This window comes from Maylandia zebra, linkage group LG5 (genome assembly GCF_041146795.1).
Source record: "Maylandia zebra isolate NMK-2024a linkage group LG5, Mzebra_GT3a, whole genome shotgun sequence".
NCBI lineage: Eukaryota > Metazoa > Chordata > Actinopteri > Cichliformes > Cichlidae > Maylandia > Maylandia zebra.
Genome location: NC_135171.1, coordinates 26491535 through 26513557, shown reverse-complemented (window position 1 = coordinate 26513557; position 22023 = coordinate 26491535). Strand labels below are relative to the sequence as shown.

The following is a 22023-nucleotide window of genomic DNA, read 5'->3' as shown; positions in this document are numbered from 1 at the left end:
TTTGTTAAAAATAAAAAATAGTGCAGTTTACAATAAATAAACAACACAGTTAAAATAAAAGTGCCGTGGACACTTAGTGTCTGCATTACACTGTAAGACAGTGTAATACAGGGACTCAAGTTTACTAGTAAAACACCATATTTCGGTCATTTTCTTAAGGATGTAGAATTGTACATACAATCAGTATCAGACACCACCAACAAAAAGGCTCTCAAAACAATATATATATATATATATGTGTGTGTGTGTGTGTGTGTGTGTGTGTGTGTGTGTGTGTGTGTGTGTGTGTGTGTGAATTTTTGCGTGTATTCATTTTTACCCCTGGTTTTGTGTGTTCATGTTCTGTTCTTCTGTATACTTTATCTGTCTGTGTGTTGTATACTCATTGATTGTCCAATAAAGTTCCTTAAAAAAAATACAGAGACTACTCACGACCGCGGATGCAAGCTGCCGTTAAAACGACAGAAGAAGAAGAAGAAGTACGCACGACCGCAAATTCTGTATTGCGACATGCCAGAAAACGGGTTGAATGAGATGCAATACTTGTTTGGCTCTTGTTAAAAGAGAAACTGTGACATCAGGCTTCTTACCAGTAAGTGCAAAGCAGTCACTCTCTTTTCATGTAACTACTTTCGCTTTTGACGCAATTTCTACAGAAAGTCGGCTTAATTAAGAGGGGGGAAATCCACAAACTAACTGGGGTTCCCTGTGGAAAAACTACACCACACTAAACGCATTCTATTGCAGCGGACTTGTCCACAGATCCTGCCCCAAAAAAGCGATGCTGGTGACCGTTTTCTGCGCGCCGAGGGATCGCCAAGAAACCACCTTCGCCCTCGATGTGTCCCCGGAGCTGGAACTGAGAGACTTCGTAGCACTTTGTGAGCTGGAATCAGGAATCCCAGCAGGGGAAATCCAGGCAAGACCCATGCTACATGTAGCAACGGAGCTAACGTAGCTAGCAGCTAAGCTAGCTAGCTGGGTTGCTAGGATGAATCGGACTTTTGCTGTTTTGATGGACGAAGTGTTACGAAACCTGCGTTGTTATCCACAACAGACACGTTTCCAGAATTATGTATCCCACGTCTAAAGTGTGTGTAGCCTTAACCTAAGAAAAAGTGAGCACACTGGCAAACTAAGGAAGCTAATAGTTGTCCGGGTAATTAATGGTTGGAGAAGTTTAATTCAGGGTTAGTTAGTGAGTTTTGTACGCCTGGTAGCTCGAGATATAAGGCTAACGTTATCTGGGCTGAAGGAAGAACCCCAAACAAGTGATAACCTACCAAATGTTTTACTGCGTGACGAGCTTTGGGTTTCAGCACGCTATAAAGGGGATAATAAAGTTAGTGCAGCAGTGGTATACAGTAATAAAGCGAAAAGTAAAACTACTCGCCAGAGCCTTTAATTCTGGCAGATTTAGAAAGTTTTAAACACATTTAATACACGCACCCGTAGTTTATGTTAGATTGGAAGAAAAATAAATAGACTCTAAACTTGACTGTAGATCAAACAATTAAATGCAAAGTGAAAAATAATATAACATTTAAGAAATAATATTTATAGTAATGAAAATAAGTGTTTGTTTTAGCCCTGAATCAGTTTCTTCTGCTGGCTTCAAAATATAGCATTTCGTTTACACACTTTGGTCTGCACAGTGTTTGTGGGTAAACTGGAAACAGAAAGTGAGGATGAGGAGTAGAGGGTCATTCCGTGTTAGCTCATCGGATACAAAGAGAAAATAAGAGAAACATGTTGTGGTGTCTGGGGAATATCACACTGAAGTTGGGTGAAAATGTGTTTTTCACATTTAAGCTTTAGTGGTTGGTATTGAAAATTTAATCAACCCCTGTCTTGGTCTGGTTTCCATTCTAAAAGAGATTCGATTTCAGTGGAATTTCCAGGCTAAATAAAAGTGGAAGTAGTAATACTAATAGTATCTGTGACTATTTATCTGATTTGGAGGGTTTGTGATTTCTATATGAGGAGTTGGAAATAAAATATCAGTACCTGCAAAATTGTGGTTTTGACATTCTCCAAAATATTTTAGGGACTTCAAACATACATCATTTGTTTTGAGCTATACTCATAGAGCCATACTACCATGATAGAAGAAAATTCCTAACTTCATCCATTGAAACTTTTTTCCCCATTTTGTCAAAAACATTGTACTAGAAATTTTTTGTAATTCCTGTTAAGAAGTGTGTATTTCCCCTGAAAGTTTGTCATGCAAACCTATGATGGTCACGTGGGAAATATGGCTTTAATTTGATGAATTGAGATTCAGTTAACAGTACTAAGATAACTCATTGTCAGTCAAGTAGAAAGAAGTACTATACTAGAACTATATAAATGATAAAAGATAAGCAGCAAAAAGAAAAGAAAAAATCAGACCTTCTTAAAATCACACAGAAAAGTGTGTGTGTGTGTGTGTGAGTGTGAGTGTATGTTTGTCTGCAAACTCCTCCTAGACCATCATAAGTTGAGTAACCAATGCTTGAACACAAGTACATCTTAGACCATCTTAGGTTTCTTATCTATGACATTTTTTTTTAAATCATAAAGTTGCCTAGCAACGGGCTAAAATTAACTAAAAGTTAATCATTTATGCCCCTTTTAAAAGTGTTGTTATCAATTTTATTTCACAACAACAACATTCATTTATATCTACAAAATTTGAATTACACATGCTTTATGGTGCCGTCATGTGGCAACCAGCTAGCAACGTGCTAAAATTACCAGTTTTTATATTATATTTTCATAACACTAGAGTCGAATTTAGATCCACAAAAATGTAATTATACGCACCAAGAAACCACGTAACAGTGGGATCAAATGATCCATATTGACACTATAAACAACATCTGCCACCGCTATTTAATTAATTGAGTATATCAATTTATCAACAGAACGGACAGGCCAAACAATACTGTAGCATGGGCATGCACTAGGAAAAAAAACAAACAAACAAAAAGAAAAGAAAAATAAACTATTGAAACAGATAAGAATCAATAGAAATCTTTACACATTATTCAAGTATGACCAGTGTCCACCCATTTCTGCGTCAAATAAAATGTGAGCAAAAACTTGTGAATCTTATGCATGTTGATTTCTTCTTATTTAGTGTTTTTTATTTTTGTACAGATCACATATGTTGAACAGCCCCTAAAAGACCTCACTCGTGCCTTGGGGACATACGGTGTAAAGGATGGAGACGTGGTGGTTCTCCGGCAAGCTGACAGAAGGCCACCAGCGGCTCAACCCGCCTTCCCAGGTAATACACATGAAAACTAATAAACATGTTGTTTATGTATATATTTTAATCAGGGAAATGTTTAATCTGAATCTTATTGTTGTTGGATGAGTTACGAGAGACGTGACATAATAATAATGTCGTTATGCAGTACGCTAATCTTCTACCCTTTCTGTTATTTAGGTCTGCCCCGTATTGACTTTCGTTCCATCACAGTCCCAGGCACCTCTTCTTCAGCCAATCAACGTGGTGCCGTACGACCACAGCAACAGGCTCCACCGCAGCGTGCCGCACAGCCTTCCACGCCAATGGCCTTTCGTGGGTCCTCTCCTCAGGGGCTGGACGACCCCGCCTTACTTCAGCAGATGCTTTTATCGAATCCACACGAGCTATCGCTCCTCAAGGAGAGAAACCCGCCACTCGCTGAGGCCCTGCTGAGCGGAGACTTAGGTGAACTAAAACAGAGTAATGGGTGTGCTTGTCGTCTTTTAATTTACAATGAGTCGGCCATGTTAGCATAATTGTGTTTCCTTAGAGCGTTTCACCAAAGTGCTGCAGGAGCAACAGCAGGATCGAGCCAAGAGGGAGCAGGAGAGAATCAGACTTTTGACCGCTGATCCTTTTGATTTGGAAGCCCAAGCAAAGATTGAAGAGGACATCAGGTAGGAAAAGACGTTAATCACTTAGAGACATTCACAACACATAATAATCCTCATCCTATGAGGCACAGCTTCACTTTCATCTGCCACTTGCGTGTTTTGGTTTATTATTTATGAATTGTTTGTGATTTTTCTTTTACACTTACTGTTGAATTGATTTTAGGCAACACAATGTGGAAGAAAACATGACCATAGCAATGGAGGAGGCCCCAGAAAGCTTTGGACAGGTGGTTATGCTGTACATTAACTGCAAAGTCAATGGCCACCCTGTGAAAGCTTTTGTTGACTCAGGTAATGAACATTAAATCCTGATACGAACAGTAGTGGGGCTGCACAATAAAATTACATTAAAAAAAAAAATTAAAAGATTTTTGTTTTTATTTTTCTCCAGTGTGAAAAAAAATGCCAAATGATTTACATTTGCTCTCTTTGAAAGGAATAAATCACATTATTTTGTGGGGTGGTTTTTCAGGCATCAGTTAGAAAATATAAATTCTTTAACAAGCTTAATGATATCCTATTGGTTTTAAAGTGTCGTCAATCTTGCTCCATACTCTGAGGGTGAGGCTTTTTAATACCCCAAACACCTTGCTGTCTGTGGCATCAGAGGGAGATGTGCCACTTAAAGGCGGAGGCTCGAGGCAGGACTGTATGAAAACAAACAAAATACCAGCCTAATACTTATCAGAGTGTGTGGGATTCTGTTTGTTTCTCACAATCATTAAAGAAGTGTACCCAGTCTGGGTAGCAGTCTTGTCGGGTGGAGACAGGACTGTTATAGCAGCTTTTCAGGTCTTTATAGGTGTGGAAAATAGGATTGTACCCATGCAATATGGGCTGACAAATACAGGTGTGTAGTTGTGGTTTACATATGAGGTATCTTTAAACACATTTTGGTTTTAGTTTTCACTGATTTTTTTTCCTTCACTTTTAGGAGCCCAGATGACCATCATGAGCCAAGCATGCGCAGAGCGCTGCAACATTATGCGACTGGTGGACAGACGCTGGGCTGGGATCGCCAAAGGAGTGGGCACCCAGAAGATCATTGGCAGAGTTCATTTGGGTTTGTGTCAAGAGTGTTTCTACTATGAACAATTTTACTTTTTATGCAGAACAGTCACAAATGTTTGCCTAACTATCTTGCTATGCCTTCTAGTAAATCCAAATTTAAGTCTCTGCATCACATTTTCAGTGTATTCTTTTTTTTTTTCTTTTTTTTTCCTTTTTTTGTTCCTCATAATCCAGCTCAGGTCCAGATAGAGGGAGACTTCCTTCCTTGTTCTTTCTCCATTTTGGAAGACCAGCCTATGGATATGCTGCTTGGCCTGGATATGTTGAAGAGACACCAGGTGTGAGCTCCTTTTATCTGAGCAGTGGTGTTTTCATGAGAAACGGGGCGCATGGGAGTTTTTGCTCTCATGCCCCGGTTTTTATTTAGTTATCTTCTTATTTTTGTCAGAAAAGAAATATCGCTGACAAAAATGATCAGTCAACAACATTAACACTGGAAACTTTAGAAAAGCTTAGGATTATACATTTCTGTTTTTCTTGCAGTGTTCGATCGACTTGAAGAAGAGCGTCCTCCTCATCGGCACTACAGGCACAGAAACTCGCTTTCTGTCTGAGGCGGAGCTGCCAGAGTGTGCCCGACTAGCCTACGGCACAGAGGGGCGTGAAGATGCCCGCCCAGAGGAGCTGGCTGACAGAGAACTGGCAGAGGCGCTTCAGAGGTCCATACAGGAAAGCGGTAAGAAGCCGTTTATGTGTGCACTTCAGGCTGTTTCTCATTGAGCTTTTTTCCAGCTCAGTTGGAACTACATTTGCATGTGCCACTTAAAGCTTCTTACTCTCAACTCCATTTATGCAGTCACATGATCACTTCATGTCATCACCTCAGCAAGTTAAATGTACCTTAGTATAAGACAACAGTCAGGCAAATGAGAGCACATTTAAAACAGAAATAAGCTTTTTAGGCTTAAAACAAAACAAACTGATGAATGAAACAAAATGATTTAAACTATATATACATATATTTACCATTTATAAAGTTCACCATCCTTACTGTCCATACCAGGTGTATTGTGATCTAAAAGTACCTCTTCAGATTAGGTTTTAGCGAATCATGTCCCTGAAAGTGCTTCCTCAAAACTGTTTCATTATAGTGAGTTCATATAGGACAACTAAAATTTGTCTGATTATGATGTAGACTCGAGTGCAGATGGATCTGAAGAGTGTGAGAGCAGAACTTGAAACCTCCTACGCAGACAAATGGAAAAAAACATGTTGTGCCAACAGAAACGTGGGTGGGGATTTATATGAACCAGAATCTATGGCAGGCCAGGAAATAATAGATTCATAAACAGGATTAAATGTTGCCTTATCGTCTCGTTATTGTTTAAAATCTCCGACAACATCTGTATCTAACTAAAAGTTTTAAAAAGTGTCCTCTAATTGTGAAATAAAATCTATTTTATATATATATATATATAAGAAAAATGCTTAAAATGTCTGCAGTGTTGACAAAACTAATAATAAAAGCAATCGCTCCCATTGTATTTGTGCAGTTACTTAACTTCACTATGACAAAATGTTAGCATGGGAAACATCAGTTATGGTTAATGGCAGCTTGTCGGTCCCCTGCCGTCTCACTTTGTGGACAGTGTGAGTTTTTCAACCACTTTAATGCTTCAAACGTTTTATTTTTGCCGTCGGTCTAGCCACAGACTCGTTTTACAAGCATTCTTTTAAATTACCATAATTCTCTTACTGTTTGAGTTAGACATAAAATTCAAAGGGTTTTGGAAAGAAGAGAATATGAGCTTTAAAGATTGATTTGGTGTATCACAGTAGCACAAAGCATTCACAAGGTAGGTCTGTCTGAACACAGAGAGAAAAATCGGCTCTATCTAGATGAAGACATTACAATACGGTAACTCCTTAACTGTGTTGAGCTAGAGAGAAAATTTAAATGGTTCCTGAAAGATGAGAATTGTTTTATGATTTCACAGTAGTCCAGGCGACATGTCTGATAGTTGTGTGATAAAGGGTTAAACTGTTCATCATTAGCTATTCCAGCACCAAATAAATACTTTGGCATCACTATAGTGAAGTTTCTCCTTTAGGGTGTTGTGAGTGTTTTAAGTTAGTGGATTATTACATGACAACATTTCTTGTCCGGCAACTTTTCTAATGTATAAACAGGTTTTTTAAAGAAAATATTGAAATATAAGAGTTTAATTTATTGGAATTATGTCATTTTTTGACATCGCTCACTCCTACTTTATAAAAGTTACCAACACAGATACACTGTCAGTGGAAAGTGGTGCTTTTCCACCCATACAGGACTCTTCAGTTTCCCTTTAATACTCACATTATTATTTGTGCAAGAGCCCCATTAAGTCTTTGTTGTTGTTTCCAGTGATGCCCAGCAATGACTGGAGGTTGTTAATGGACTCGAGTCAGGAGAGACAGTTTAATCAGCCCACAGTTTTAACTGCTGAACAACCCTTTGAATTGAGCTCCCCTGACGTTTAGTGATGGGGATGTACACTGCAACCTCTTTGTCAGGACCTAGACCCGAGAATTTTTTTATTAATTTATTTATTTTTGGATGACACTTTTCACATCTGTGTGTGTGAAAAGGCCGATAGTTTGGTGCATGCCCTGTGTGTGACTGCTAACTTTCTCCGTCCCTTTGCATGATGTGTGTGGTGTGTGCCCTAACCCCTGAGCAGGACAGCACTGATGCATTTGGAGACAGCTGGAGAGGGCCCTACCAACCAGGTACTGCAAAATTCACAAGTCCATTGCCAGTGCTAAGTCCATTGCTATTTGTTTCTTTTATTTTGCTGTTATTTTGCTGCTGGGTCAGGTAATCAGTGTTGTACCTTTGTTGTTATTTACTGATGCATTTTATTGTGATTATTTATATTTGATTGAATTAGAATAGGAAATTCATTATAATTAATATTAATGAATAAAGTATGTTAGTATAGAATGCATTGAAGAATTTGGGCAAGAGAATATGTATTTGTGTTTGGATCTAAAGCTATTAAATTGACATAGTTACTGTCCCACACTGGAGTTCACAGTTTAATTCCTAGGCATATTTTCTCTTGTGATAGACACTGCAGATGGACAAGCTACCTCACCGCAGCCCCAACCATTTTCATTACCCAAAACCTTAGGCCAAACGTCGTCAGCCACCTCCCCTTCCCAAAGCCTCTCCTCTGATCAACCCCAGAACCCAACCCTGGATCGCTCTCAGTCTGCCCCTGCCGCCATGCAGCAGTCCTTAGCACCAGGGCAGTGCCAGGATCAACCTGGCTTCCAGGAGCTTCCTCAGCCTTCATCCCCAGCAGAGGATGGAGCTTCTATACCTCACCATATCCACCCTGACCCTTTGCCTCTCCATAGCAACTCCGTGGTGCCCCCTCTAAGCAGTCCCTCAACAGATGTTGTGCGTTCGTGTACCCCTCCTGCAGACATGAACTACGTATCCCAGGATCCAGGGGGAGAACTACAGCCTGGAGCCATAAAGGGGGATGCTGAATCAGATGAGGTGGAGAACAGCTCCATGCTTCCCCATGCAGAGGAACTTTCCCCCATTCAGCCCATGGAGCAGGAGGTGACAGAGTGTGATACTGCTGTTACAACGGAAGTCGGTCCAGGTGCTCCCAGGGAACCTGACTCAATTGAAATGGAGTCTCCCACTGCTTCTGACAGTGTGGTGTGCTCTGAGAGGGATCAGCCTGATGGAGAGCACTGCTCCAGCTCTGAAAGCATCCCCTCGTTGGCATCTGCCCTTAGGGAGCTTCATGAGCTGCTGGTATCCAACAACTGTGCTCAGTCACAAAATCGCAGCACCTCCTGCTCTCCTTCAAATCCATTCAGGCAGGACACAGACAACATGTCCCCCGAACCGTGCACCTCAATCCCCGAAAATACCCAGCTTACCCCCTCTACTGCCATTACACCCGGTGCAGAACCAAGCGATGCCAAAGCCAACTATGCTGCTGCTGTGTCTGATGGGGAACCATCTAAGTGTCTTGCGCCCCACCACTCTGGCCAGAATGAACATCTGGGCGGTGATACAGTAGAGGCTGTGATTGGACAAGGACCACTAGAGTGTCCACATAGCTATGAGGAGAGGAGGGCAGACAGATGTGGGCAAGATGAGGCGAGTAACATCAGCTTTTCTCAGTCTGAGCCAGAGGTTCCACTTGATCCCCCTGAGGATCTGGAGTTCAGGGAGCCTCCTGAGGGGCAGCATGGGAGAGGGGTCGCAGATGGACAAGCCTCTGGCACCAATACCCCAGACAACCTAGGCCTCCAAACTGAGCACACTTTCCTCAGCCCTATGTCAATGGCAGCGGGCTCACCAGAGGAAGTTTCAAGCAACTTGTCCTCATCAGTTCCTCCTCTGGCTCAGACTCCCCAGCCTTCATCTCCAGCCTCTCCTCTCCCTCCTCTACATCCCTTTATAGAACAGTTTCCAGCCGAGCACATCCAGAGAATCCAGGCAGCAGGCTTTTCTGCCAGGGAGGCTACAGAGGCACTGGAACAAGCCCATGGGGTTGTGGAGCTAGCTCTGCTGGCACTTCTAGCCCGCAGTATCACTGTGCCCACCTAGACTCAAAACCAATCATGCGAGTCCCTGGCCTCCCAAATTAGCATCTGTCTTATTTGGAAACTTGTTACCAATCCAGATGTCTCAGTCCCCATTTTTAGCAGGGACCACGTAAAAGAAACAGGGAAATGCTGTCTCTTGGTTTGTCGTACAGACTATCCGAGAAGAAACAGGACAACTGCTGATACTTTTCTGGCTAAAAAGAAATGTGAGGTGTGTTTGCATGCAGATGTTTTGGGTCCTCACCCACTTCATTGGTTTTTAGAGATTTGGTAACATAGAATGATTTTCTTCTCATTTCATCGTTCAGCATTGATATATTATTAAATGCCCGTTATTGATTACTGAACCATTAAACATTATTGTAATTCCCCCTCTTTGACATATCATACAACTACTCTTGTCTAATTTGTTAATCGTCAATAAAACAAAACAATCTCAGAGTGGAGTAGCATTACCTGCTACTCATACCACAGTAACTTTTGTTTGGTGAGCTTGAGATTGTTCAGCACAAATGTGGATATTTTAATGATTTTTTTTTCCTTTTTTGAATAAAACCTAATGCAACAACCCAATGTTGGAAGAACTTTTGCAGTTAAGGAGGGTTGATCATTTTTGATCAAGTTTACAATTTCCATTGACAAGGGAAACCCAACATGTCAATGTTATCATCACTATAAAATAACGAGTGGGTTCGCCGAAGTACGATCATAAATGGGATTGATTGATTCAGTATGTTATTTACCGAAGGTATCTTGTACTGTATGTATCCACTTTTTTCAGCGCTTTGCCATGTCTAGATTACAACTCTGTTTGTAGCTCCCGTTCAGGAAGTCTTTTATTTTGTGTAAGTTCTTCGTAGTGTGTGATCATGTGTTCAAACATCCATATTTTATTTTATAATCAGTTTTTAAAAAAATAAATAAAAAAATGTCAGACGTTTCATCAGTATGTCATCTATCGGGACTTTTAATGGCTTTATTTGAGTCATGTACATTATCCACAATGTTCAGGCAGATTGAATTATTTACTTTTATCTTGTATGGAATTTTAAATTGCAAATAAAATGAAACTAGTATTTGTAAAGACGTGTGTGAGTTTTTAAGTCATTTTTTTCAAACACATGCCAAGTATAGAAAGTAAGAGTTTCCATATCTTGCTTTTAAAAAGTATTTTCCATAATCTTAAAAAAACCTTTTTTTTAAATGGACATCTTAAAGGACATCTTAAAGGATATGTGGTATCAAAATAATGATGTTGCCATGAGTTGGACTAATCTAAAAGGTGAAAAAAATAGCCCACTGCTCTTGTGTATGGAAGCTTGGTGGCACCACTGGGAAAAAGAAAAAAAAAAAAAAAAGATCTTTTGACATCCATAAGTTTAACCTGCTAACTCAGACTTCTAAGAAAATAATGTGACACTTTGAGTTACATTAAAATTTTGAGATAATAACCTCAAACTTTGACTTACAGCTGTGTTGTTTTTTTGTTTTGTTTTGTTTTGTTTTTAATTGTGGCAGAAACAAGCCTCCATAGTTGTAAAACCCTGAAGGAGCATGTAAAGAAACACACCTGCTTCTAGTTTGTTTTTTGATTGCTGCTAAACGCTCAGACTGCAGGTAACTCAAACTGTGTAGTCTGATTGGCTGTGGGACACAGGAAGGATCCACCCAAATCCACTTTGGAAAGGGTATAGTAAAAGATCAGTTCCAGACTACAGCTGACACCCACAGTGAGAAAAACCATTACAAACATACACTAGTTTAGAAGTCATCTACTGAGTAATTAATGTCTCAGTCACCAACCACAGAGGGGAGAGAGATGCTCTGTCAGGGCTTTTCTCTGGAAAACAGCAGGGCAGAGCACACTGGAGGCCTTGATAGAGGCAGCGGGTCTTTAAACAAGCCTGAGAATTGCAGGTAAGGACCTCAGCCCCTGAAAGATGCCAATGGTTTTTAAAAAACTTATAAACTGCTTCATTATGACTAAATGCATCTCAATTTCAAATGCAGTAAATGCAAATGTAGTGAAGTATTGAGTCATAATGAGTTTCCTGTTCAAATTTTTAAAGTTTTCATCATTTTAAGTCAAATTGATGCAATGGGGGAACTGGCCCCACATATGAGATTTTCTTTAATCTAAAATGAGTACAAAACAGGTGAGCCTTTTTATCCAGAACTATAAAATCTTTTATCCTGTCACAGTTTTCCCTTAGACATATCTCCAGCTCTCAGATTGGTGGCTTTAAGGCGCACATGGGATTTGAAAAAAAATCATTTGGCAGCGCACAAATTGAAAATCTTCTTGCCACCTGGACTTCAGGAAGATAACTCAAGCTCGTCCGCACAATGTGATCCGGATAAAAGCAAAGAAGGGTAAGATGAGGTGGGGATCTCTTAACTTTGGCAAAAATATTTTATAGCTAACTGCATGTGGCCTTCTTAATAAATCCAGAGAAGAGAATGTGATTGGGGAGGAATTGCAGAGTGAACGATTCCAGTCGAAGTACATTCATATTTGTAAGTTTAACCTTCTTCTTAAGGTATCATCATCATCACATTTAAATTTTAAAGCGTAATTTTTGTAAAGCTGTTTTTGTCTTTCTCATTCTGCTCTGCAGTCCCACTGTATCAGGATTACTGTCTGCAGACAATGAAAGATGATCTCCACAGACTCAAAGACGGTCTGTTGTCTGAACTGATAACTCCCAAGTATCTGCAAAGCCTGCAGACACCGATGACTCGTGCTGAAAGCCCTCAGCGAAGCGCTCGTCATGCAACTCCTCGATCTCAGCCTATTAGGGTGACTCCAAGTACACTCTGGCAAGACCTGGATGAGGTGAAGGCATCTGGTCTACTCAGCAGCTTGACAGCCAGAGAGATTCGCCTTCAAGAGGTGTGCAAAAATGTAAAAAACAAAAAGCTGTTTCATGTATTAGAGATGATGCATGCAATTTAACTAAACTGGAAGGCACATTATAATCACACTCATGAAGCAGAGCACAAGTGTTCATATTGCTCTTAGGATCTTTAATGAAGTTAAATATGCCTGCATCAAGTTTGTTCGATCGCAACATTTCAGTCTTTACCTGTATAGCGTATGTTTGACTGCAAATGTAGAGTCCTGTAAAAAAGTAATTAAGTAATTCCATTTGGGAAATCGTGAATTGTGTTCACCACCCTTTTTTGTGGAAACCTTAATTCAGTTTCACTAGCCACATCTTAGAGTCTATCACTGCCAGACCTGATGAATCAAGAAATTACTTAAAAACTGATTTATAGTGAAATAAGATGAAAGATGTCAAAAAGCAGCATGTCAGGCCACAAACTAAAAAAAACCGACATCTGGAATGGATTACAAAGCCACTTCTAAGGGCTTTGGGACTCCAGCAAATCACAGAGTGAGCCAATATCCATATATGGTAAAAACTTGGAGCAGTGGTGAACCTACCAGAAGTGGTCAACCTTCCAAAATTACTCCGAGCGCTTCAACTCCTCTAAGAGGCCACAAAAGAACCCATAACATCTAAAGAACTGCAGGTTTCAATTGTTTCCTTAAAGGTCAGTGTTCATGATTCAGCATTAAGAAAGACTGGGCAAAAATGACATCCATGAAAGAATTCCAAGGCAAAACAAAAACACTGCGGACCCCCAAGAAAACACAAAGGCTCATCTCACATTTGCCAAAAACATTTTGATCCTGAACTGAACTTTTTAATTCAGGTATCTTCTGGAATAATTCCAAAATCTTCATGAATTCTAAAGACTTCCAGAAAATCCTGAAGGAGAATGTCCAGCCATCAGTTCATGTCCAGAAAGAAAGAAGCATCAAATAAAGGTTTGAATCGGCGTAGTCAAAGTCTGGGTTTAAATCAGATTGAGATGCTTTGCAGTGACCTTAAACAGGCCGCTCAAACTGGAAAACCAGAGTGAGCTCAATTAATCCACAGCAATGGTTAAGAACTATTACCAGGAAATTAAAATAAGGGGAACTGCAAAAAGAAGTCCTTTTATAGGTATATTTTGGATTTTTAGGTAATTCCTTTCAGTTCATTTGAGTGCTTAAAAAATATTGTGCTGACATCAGGATTTAATTGTATGGCAACAGGAGCTGCTCTTCCAGGTTTTTATGGAATTTGTTGACATGGTTGGTATTTTGAAACACTATTACCTTCGTTGGAGATAAAGCAGTCTAAATTTTGTTTGATTGCCAATAACCCCCCACCTCCTCCTTTTCTTCCTCTAAAGACCATGTTCGAGCTCATCGGCTCAGAAGCATCTTACCTAAGGAGCCTCGGCGTGGCCGTAAATCACTTTTATAAGTCGCAGGAACTCAAGCAGACTCTGTCTCAAACAGAACATCACATTTTGTTTTCCAAAATTCAACACGTGATGGTGGCCAGTGAAAAGTGAGAGCTCCACACGTAGCACCTTGTTGTATATATGGGCAGGTTGTCCTGATGTTTTAACTTAGTTGGGCTCCTGGTGTCTTTTTAGGTTTCTTACGGATTTGGAAAGCCGACTGGGAGAGAACGTGTTGATCCCTCAGGTTGGCGACGTCGTCCTCCAGCACTGCAAACATTTCCAGACTCTCTATGTGCCGTATGTGACGAATATGATGTACCAAGAAGCCCTTATCAACGAAAAGCTGTAAGTGTACTCTGTATTTCAGAATACAAATACATTCTCAACACCTTGCGATGCAAACTCTGTTAAATGTTCCCTTTTCAAGGCAGCACAACAGAATTTTTCTGTATACCCTGAAGAAACTCGAGAGTGACCCGGTGTGTCAAAGAAAGACCCTCAAGTCCTTCCTCGTCCTTCCCTTCCAGAGAATTACTCGCATCAAGCTTCTGCTGGAGGTAAACGTCTGATGAGATTTGAACTGTTAAACAGATTTTTGCTCCATTAGCTAAGGTTTCTGTTTTCTTTCATTTCAGAGCATCCTGAAACTGTCTGAGCCGGACTCTGACTCAGTTTCAAACCTTAAAAAAGCAATAGACGCCATTCATGAGGTAATGCTTTTCAGATCTGTACACTCATGCCAAGACAGGCGAGAGAAAAAGATTCACTTTCCATTTTCTGCTACTTTATACTTGATCTTGTTTAAAAAAAAATAAAAATGTTATGCTTGCCAATCTGAATGCAATTTTTACTTGCAACAGAATTTCTGCACTTCAGTATTGACAGCTTTTTTTTATTTAAGTGAAAAATCTGCCTAATTCTTCTACAACTGCACTACTCTGACCCCAGATAGTGACAGAGTGTGACAAGGGGGTCCGAAAAATGAAACAGATTGAGGAGCTGGTCTGCCTCGAAATGCTGCTGGATTTCGGAAAAGTTAAGGTGATGACACAAATGTTTTTAATAGACTACAAAGTGGTCTTCTTTAACCTGCAGCAGTAACAGAGTGCGTCTTCTTCATCCATCCAGTCAGTTCCCATGGTCACAAGCAAGCGTTTCCTGGTGCACCACGGAGCCCTGAAACAGCTGACCAAGGAGAGCGCTTATAACTTAAGAATGTCATTCGTTGGCGTCTACCTCCACCTCTTCAATGACCTTTTGATCGTCTCTATGAAAAAGTATTTGACTAGCAATCCTAGCAATCAAACTTTTTAGTCTCTGTACAGTCCAAGCTGCTGCAAGTCAACAAAAAATGGGATCTTTATGATCCACATTGTAAATGTGCTTCTAATCTTACTTTTCCCCCCCCCTCATCCCTTTCAGAGATGAGCGCTTTAAAGTAATGGACCATGCTCAATTCCCAGAACACGTGAGCGTTCAGCCTGTGAAGACTGAAGTCCTGGGTCTGCCCTCATACTCCTTCCTGCTACATCTCTCTAAAACTCAAACAGGACATCCGACTGCAATGATAATTGCTACAGACACAAGGCAAGAGTTAATAAAATCTGTAAGTCCTTACATCCACTGTTGGAGTCCCCCTCACCATCTGATGGCCTTCTTTTAAATTACAGGTCGGAGAAAGAGGCATGGATGAAGGCGCTGTCATCGAGACACTGACCTTTTAACAGCTTTAAACTTTAAAGACGAAACTTGGCTCCATGTAACTAACAACTGAAACAATGTTAACTTGTTCACTTTTTAAGGTTCATCAGTGGTTCAGTCTACGCTTTGCACTGTTCTTGGTGAAGATGCACTCGGTGCGCTTTGTTCAAACGTCCACTAACCTCACGATGAGCTAGATCATCGCTACAGACGTTTTTTGTTGTTTCTGACTGACTTTAAAATACCAATTAATTTTTAAGTAGTGTACAGTTTACTTTAATTGATAATAAAATGATTTCTAATTCACTTTCCGGAGTACAAGTGTTTAACATGACAATCGGACAAAATATTTAATATGCTCACCATGCCATAGTGGCATTTTACAGGGAGTGCAGAATTATTAGGCAAGTTGTATTTTTGAGGAATAATTTTATTATTGAACAACAACCATGTTCTCAATGAACCCAAAAAACTCATTAATATCAAAGCTGAATGTTTTTGGAAGTAGTTTTTAGTTTTAGCTATTTTAGGGGGATATCTGTGTGTGCAGGTGACTATTACTGTGCATAATTATTAGGCAACTTAACAAAAAACAAATATATACCCATTTCAATTATTTATTTTTACCAGTGAAACCAATATAACATCTCCACATTCACAAATATACATTTCTGACATTCAAAAACAAAACAAAATCAAATCAGCGACCAATATAGCCACCTTTCTTTGCAAGGACACTCAAAAGCCTGCCATCCATGGATTCTGTCAGTGTTTTGATCTGTTCACCATCAACATTACGTGCAGCAGCAACCACAGCCTCCCAGACACTGTTCAGAGAGGTGGACTGTTTTCCCTCCTTGTAAATCTCACATTTGATGATGGACCACAGGTTCTCAATGGGGTTCAGATCAGGTGAACAAGGAGGCCATGTCATTAGTTTTTCTTCTTTTATACCCTTTCTTGCCAGCCACGCTGTGGAGTACTTGGACGCGTGTGATGGAGCATTGTCCTGCATGAAAATCATGTTTTTCTTGAAGGATGCAGACTTCTTCCTGTACCACTGCTTGAAGAAGGTGTCTTCCAGAAACTGGCAGTAGGACTGGGAGTTGAGCTTGACTCCATCCTCAACCCGAAAAGGCCCCACAAGCTCATCTTTGATGATACCAGCCCAAACAAGTACTCCACCTCCACCTTGCTGGCGTCTGAGTCAGACTGGAGCTCTCTGCCCTTTACCAATCCAGCCACGGGCCCATCCATCTGGCCCATCAAGACTCACTCTCATTTCATCAGTCCATAAAACCTTAGAAAAACCAGTCTTGAGATATTTCTTGGCCCAGTCTTGACGTTTCAGCTTGTGTGTCTTGTTCAGTGGTGGTCGTCTTTCAGCCTTTCTTACCTTGGCCATGTCTCTGAGTATTGCACACCTTGTGCTTTTGGGCACTCCAGTGATGTTGCAGCTCTGAAATATGGCCAAACTGGTGGCAAGTGGCATCTTGGCAGCTGCACGCTTGACTTTTCTCAGTTCATGGGCAGTTATTTTGCGCCTTGGTTTTTCCACACGCTTCTTGCGACCCTGTTGACTATTTTGAATGAAACGCTTGATTGTTCGATGATCACGCTTCAGAAGCTTTGCAATTTTGAGACTGCTGCATCCCTCTGCAAGATATCTCACTATTTTTGACTTTTCTGAGCCTGTCAAGTCCTTCTTTTGACCCATTTTGCCAAAGGAAAGGACGTTGCCTAATAATTATGCACACCTGATATAGGGTGTTGATGTCATTAGACCACACCCCTTCTCATTACAGAGATGCACATCACCTAATATGCTTAATTGGTAGTAGGCTTTCGAGCCTATACAGCTTGGAGTAAGACAACATGCATGAAGAGGATGATGTGGACAAAATACTCATTTGCCTAATAATTCTGCACTCCCTGTATATCCTGTCACCAAAAGATGTTTTGAGGTGATATTAATAATCCAAAACTTTCTTTTCAGTTTTTTTTAGTATTGGACTTTATTTTTTATTAAGTATTACTGTTTTTTTTTTTTGGGGGGGGGGGGGGTTTAGAATACATAATTTGGAGCCAAGTAATGTAGTATCATCATCTCAACATGAGCCCCATTCAGAGGTGAGCACCCTCATCTCTGGTTCAGTCCAGGCTGTTTAAAACAACGTTCATTTTTAAAGCAGAGTCACTGTCTCCTGTGAATGGTGGCTGGCTGAGCCAGCTGTAACGCAGTCCTGATGCCACAGGTTTTCTGCAAGGCAGTTGAGGAGCGAGGCTACGTCGCCCAGCCCGTCTGTGACCTCCCCGCCTGTACGCAGTACCGGGATACCCCATGTCTCCTGGAAGTCCCTTATATCTCTCTCTGCCACATCACAGTGCATGAAAAGGTCGAATCTGAAGGAAACATTAATTAAGGATATGTTTATGTAAAGAGTGTGTTTGTGCCACAGACTCATCTTAGTTTTTTTGGGGGGGGTTTTGGCACTTCAAAGTTGTGCCTCCTGGTCTTGTAGAACCACAGATGATCCCATAGAAAAGTGGATGATTACTTCTGATTGGCATTTCCAACTATTTGTAAGGAAGATAAAAGGATACTTGGTGCCAACCACAATTTTCACAACACGCCTGACAGATGGCTCGGACCATTTGGCGAGCTGATTTGGCAGATCATCAAATGATGTCCTGTCTGTGAAGGAGAATAGTAAGAGGACCGCATCCACTTGCTCCTTGCAGGACTGGAAGAGAGAAAGGAGATCAGACAAAACACAGAAATCTGTTTGTTTTCCACATCTAGAATAATTGTTTTAGTCTTTGCTTTATCTCATTCATACTGGAAGCAAATGGTCAAATCTGCGTAAGGCGTTCTCTCCACAGTCCCACAGCTGAAAACGGAAGAAAAGCACTCTGCTGCTTTCTTTTAGCTTCACTGGCCAATACACCACTGTTGTCTCAATGCCTTAAGCAACAAAAGATGACAAAGAATATTAGTGACATTGTCAGCCTCTTAACTTTTTGAAACTTTGTAAACTACTTTTTTTTAAAAAGGCTCACACTTAGTTCTACGTAATCTAGCTAAAAATCTGTGTTTTTACACCAGCAGTTTGAATGGCTTACCTGTGGTTTCATGGTGCATGCTGGGAATATTCATGCCTGCAAGACGTGCAGCAATAGCAGTTTTCCCAACTCCGCTCTTACCAGAGATGAAGATCTTATAATGAACTGTGTCCACAGCTACATGTGGAGGCATCACTGGAGACTCCAAAAGGCCTGAAAAACACATTTTAAAAGGACCACTGAAAGAAATTGCACACCTGAGTCAGGATAATAGAATATGATATAGGGTTAATAGAATTTGTCTTTAAAAGCACCCCATTAACATCCAGTGAGTGACCGTGGAGGAAAGTCCAGCACTTTTGGTCATCTCTGGACATCAAGAAGAACTTTCAAACCAAACCAAAGGGTGGAGCATGTCCCCGACTACTTGTGCTACGTGTGGCCAGATTTTGGCATTTCTATCACAAGTGACCCCAGGAAGAATAGCAATGCTGCAGCTAATGGAGATCTTAGTAAACTAAACTAAAGATGCCACTATGGCATCATTCTCTCCCCTGTTTATCTCCTTGCGTGTCATAAATCCATGATTTAAAATGCTGCCATGTCTTCTCAGCACACCCCAAGTGTATCTTGTAATCTGCAAACATCATAATCCACAGAGACTCCGTCTGTCCATCACAACTGCAAACAGGAAGGGGCCCAGAGACTTTCCCTGATGTGATCCCAGTCCCACCTTAAGGCTTGTGGCTGTCTCTGTCCTCATAGGTACCCATACTGTCCATGGTTCATATTTCACTCTGTCACACTGGTGCCTACTTAGCAATGTATGAATAAAACCGCCAATTTGCCGCAGCTGATTGTTCACCGAGAAATGGTGCAGCTAAAAATATAGTCCCCAATATGTTTTAATCCAATATTTTACAGCCTCGTGGGTTGCTTTAATCTATTTATAAATTATTCTGGGTTTTTATCCTCCACAAACAACAACAAATGGGGAGTTTGTACTTCATAAAAACCCTTATAATGTTGAGGTTTGAAATAAATGCACATTTATTCGCTAGCTACTTTTATAGCTGATTTCCAGTGAAACACAGATACTGCCTACAAACGTTTTTGCATTTGTCTGATGAGTGGCTGCACTTCAAGTAGTCTCAGTCGCAATAAATCAGCTGCAAGAAGAATTTGCGGTATTTCTGAATACTTATACTTTTTTTCTTTACATATGAGTGCGTAAGGTCCCCTGGGGGAGAAAAAAAGACAAAACTGTTGTAATTTGGAAACATATCTATTTAGCTGACATTACCAAAGTTTCTCCGTCTCTTCTTGTGGAGGATTTTGCTGAAATACTCTTTACTGTCTTTATATCGATGCCAGTCTGCGACTACGACTGATCCTGGGGGAGGAACCTTTGCCATGTCGGTTACAAAGCTACAGCATCACACAGAGCTCGGGTTTGTCGCTTAAAAAGGCCAAAAGTCGGTTCCCGTCTGGGCCAGAGGATATTTTTTTAAACGTTGTCTTGTTACAGACTTGAACTGCAGTAATAAAACATTTAAAGCATCCACATCAATCACAAAAACCCCTAAATATAAATTATAACAACCGCTGTCCGCAAAATGTAAAAACTTCCGTAAACTAAAGCGTCCATTGACAACCTATGTCGTCACTTCCCTCAAATTGTGGTGTTGCCTTCAGGTTTACCCGTAAATACTCTTTACTACTTTTATTTGCTTTATTCCGTTGTAGATGAAATAATTCAACGTAGTTTTTTGTTGGATATTTTACAGTTGATATTTTTTAATATGATAAAGGTTACTTACTCTTATTTGCATTTATTTCAACAACTATATGTTTCAGTATATTTCCTTCCCATTTGAAAATAAATGTTACATTCTAAAAAAAACTTTCCCCCAGTCCTTCCCCCGGACACTTGAGGTCGCTAAACTCCATCGAACTCTATTTGTAAGTCACTTAATGTTGAGGTTACAGCAGGCAAAATACAACGGAGCAAAGAAGACAGTTCAAATAAAACGAGGCTTGATGTGTTTTAATTGAAATGCACAGAAATTATACACTAACACACTCTGTGAGCCCTGACAGTCAGGAGCCCACCGCTCGCCATGGACATGCTCAAAGATATGGGGTCCACATCAGATGGCAGTTTGCACTGGTGGGAAAAAGTATTTGTGACTGTTCCATCTTCACCCAGCTGCACGGCAAAAACAGGTTATGAGAACAGAACAAAGCAGAAAGTTAAACCATCAATGAAACCATCAAGCCATCAAATTCAAAGAAAACACCATAGAGACAGCAAAAGATATAAATCCAAATTTCAGGTCCTGAATCAAAAGTGTATTGTTTCACAACAAAAGAAGACAAATAGTTCTAAAATTTAACACACAATCAAACAACTAAAGCCAGTGCATTGCTTTAATTTCATTTAAATAAATGAATAATATAACTTAATAATATAACTCAGGCCATCAGTTAAGTTACTGTCACAGATAACATCTGATTTTACACCAGCCTGACTGCAGGGCTCACCTTCTCTGCATGCACCTCTATTAGGTTGTTGGAGGATGTAATGATGACATCCTCTGGAGAAAATTCACTCACATCAAGAGTGAACTGAAAAATGTCTCCAGTGATCTGCACCTTTCCTGTAGGCTGTAAATGATCTGAAATAGTCATTTGTATAATAGAGATTTTAAAATAAAATCCACAACATTTTGATACATATTGATTTAGTTTTTTCTTTAGCTAATATGTTCCCTGCAGTGCTATAAATAAATATATATATATATATATATATATATATATATATATATATATTAAAGTATATCTGTGTCTGTTTTTGTCCAGCTGACCTGTAAATTTGTGTTCTCTGGTGCTGTGCTGATTTAGCAATCCTGAATCCTCAGATAAATTTCTCCCATTTTTCTCCATAGTAAATTCTCCTTTGTCTGTCTTAAAACCTTTACCATCATGCACTGAGTCTTTTATAGGCTACTGGGAAATTGTGTGTACCACCGGGTGTGGCTGTGGCTTGGTCCCTTAATGATCCAGCTGGACTGGAACATGACACTGATTGTAGATATTTAATGTGTCAGAACTGTTGTTGAACTGTTGTCAAGGGGGTCTGACATTTTTAGCCGCACCCATGACTGGGGTCCATGTGAGTCTTTGTGTCTATGTGTGAGAAAGGGGTGCGGAGATGTTTCTGTGTGAAGCAATATACTATAATTATAATAATTATCATTGTGTGAGCTGCCAGTCTTAACTTTAAGCCACAAAGGTCACGTTATCTTTCATAATTTATAATTTAACTGTGCTCATTTTAAGGATGTGTAAGGGGGATTTGACACAAAAGACCCAGTGTCAATGAGTTTCCAGTTAAACTGAGCAGAGGGGTGATTA

The 22023-nt window shown here is 40.2% G+C and overlaps 3 protein-coding genes and 1 long non-coding RNA gene across 6 annotated transcripts; 2 read left to right on the top strand and 2 right to left on the bottom strand.

The window, feature by feature from the left end:
* Positions 1–446: 446 nt before the first annotated feature.
* ddi2 (DNA-damage inducible protein 2) lies at positions 447–10624 on the top strand. Of its 3 annotated transcripts, XM_012918522.4 has the most exons (11): positions 447–592; positions 748–919; positions 3142–3271; positions 3434–3700; positions 3786–3912; positions 4073–4200; positions 4844–4972; positions 5155–5258; positions 5464–5656; positions 7644–7692; positions 8034–8123. In XM_012918522.4, exons 2-10 carry the CDS (start codon positions 782–784, stop codon positions 7652–7654), a joined length of 1227 nt encoding a protein of 408 aa, XP_012773976.2. In that variant the 5' UTR covers positions 447–592; positions 748–781; the 3' UTR covers positions 7655–7692; positions 8034–8123. The 3 variants fall into 3 exon arrangements, with proteins under 3 accessions (XP_012773976.2, XP_076740243.1, XP_076740242.1); XM_076884128.1 differs by having other exon boundaries at positions 459–919; XM_076884127.1 differs by lacking the exons at positions 447–592; positions 748–919; positions 3142–3271; ... (2 more) ...; positions 4073–4200; positions 4844–4972 and having other exon boundaries at positions 8034–10624.
* A 544-nt stretch (positions 10625–11168) lies between these two features.
* On the top strand, positions 11169–15849 carry si:ch73-15b2.5 (rho guanine nucleotide exchange factor 19). Its single transcript, XM_004548684.5, has 12 exons — positions 11169–11457; positions 11743–11913; positions 11993–12057; positions 12159–12433; positions 13786–13946; positions 14035–14187; positions 14270–14399; positions 14478–14552; positions 14791–14883; positions 14971–15119; positions 15265–15429; positions 15513–15849. Exons 1-12 carry the CDS (start codon positions 11327–11329, stop codon positions 15556–15558), a joined length of 1614 nt encoding a protein of 537 aa, XP_004548741.1. The 5' UTR covers positions 11169–11326; the 3' UTR covers positions 15559–15849.
* A 1748-nt stretch (positions 15850–17597) lies between these two features.
* cplane2 (ciliogenesis and planar polarity effector 2) lies at positions 17598–20260 on the bottom strand. Its single transcript, XM_014412887.3, has 5 exons — positions 19910–20260; positions 18667–18819; positions 18384–18508; positions 18148–18287; positions 17598–17946 (listed from the first exon to the last, which is right to left on the bottom strand). Exons 1-5 carry the CDS (start codon positions 20019–20021, stop codon positions 17727–17729), a joined length of 750 nt encoding a protein of 249 aa, XP_014268373.1. The 5' UTR covers positions 20022–20260; the 3' UTR covers positions 17598–17726.
* Positions 20261–20646: 386 nt separating this feature from the next.
* On the bottom strand, positions 20647–21567 carry LOC112434808 (uncharacterized). Its single transcript, XR_013098771.1, has 3 exons — positions 21474–21567; positions 21151–21284; positions 20647–20815 (listed from the first exon to the last, which is right to left on the bottom strand). It is a non-coding gene; the product is annotated as an uncharacterized LOC112434808 (long non-coding RNA).
* Between the last annotated feature and the right edge of the window lie 456 nt (positions 21568–22023).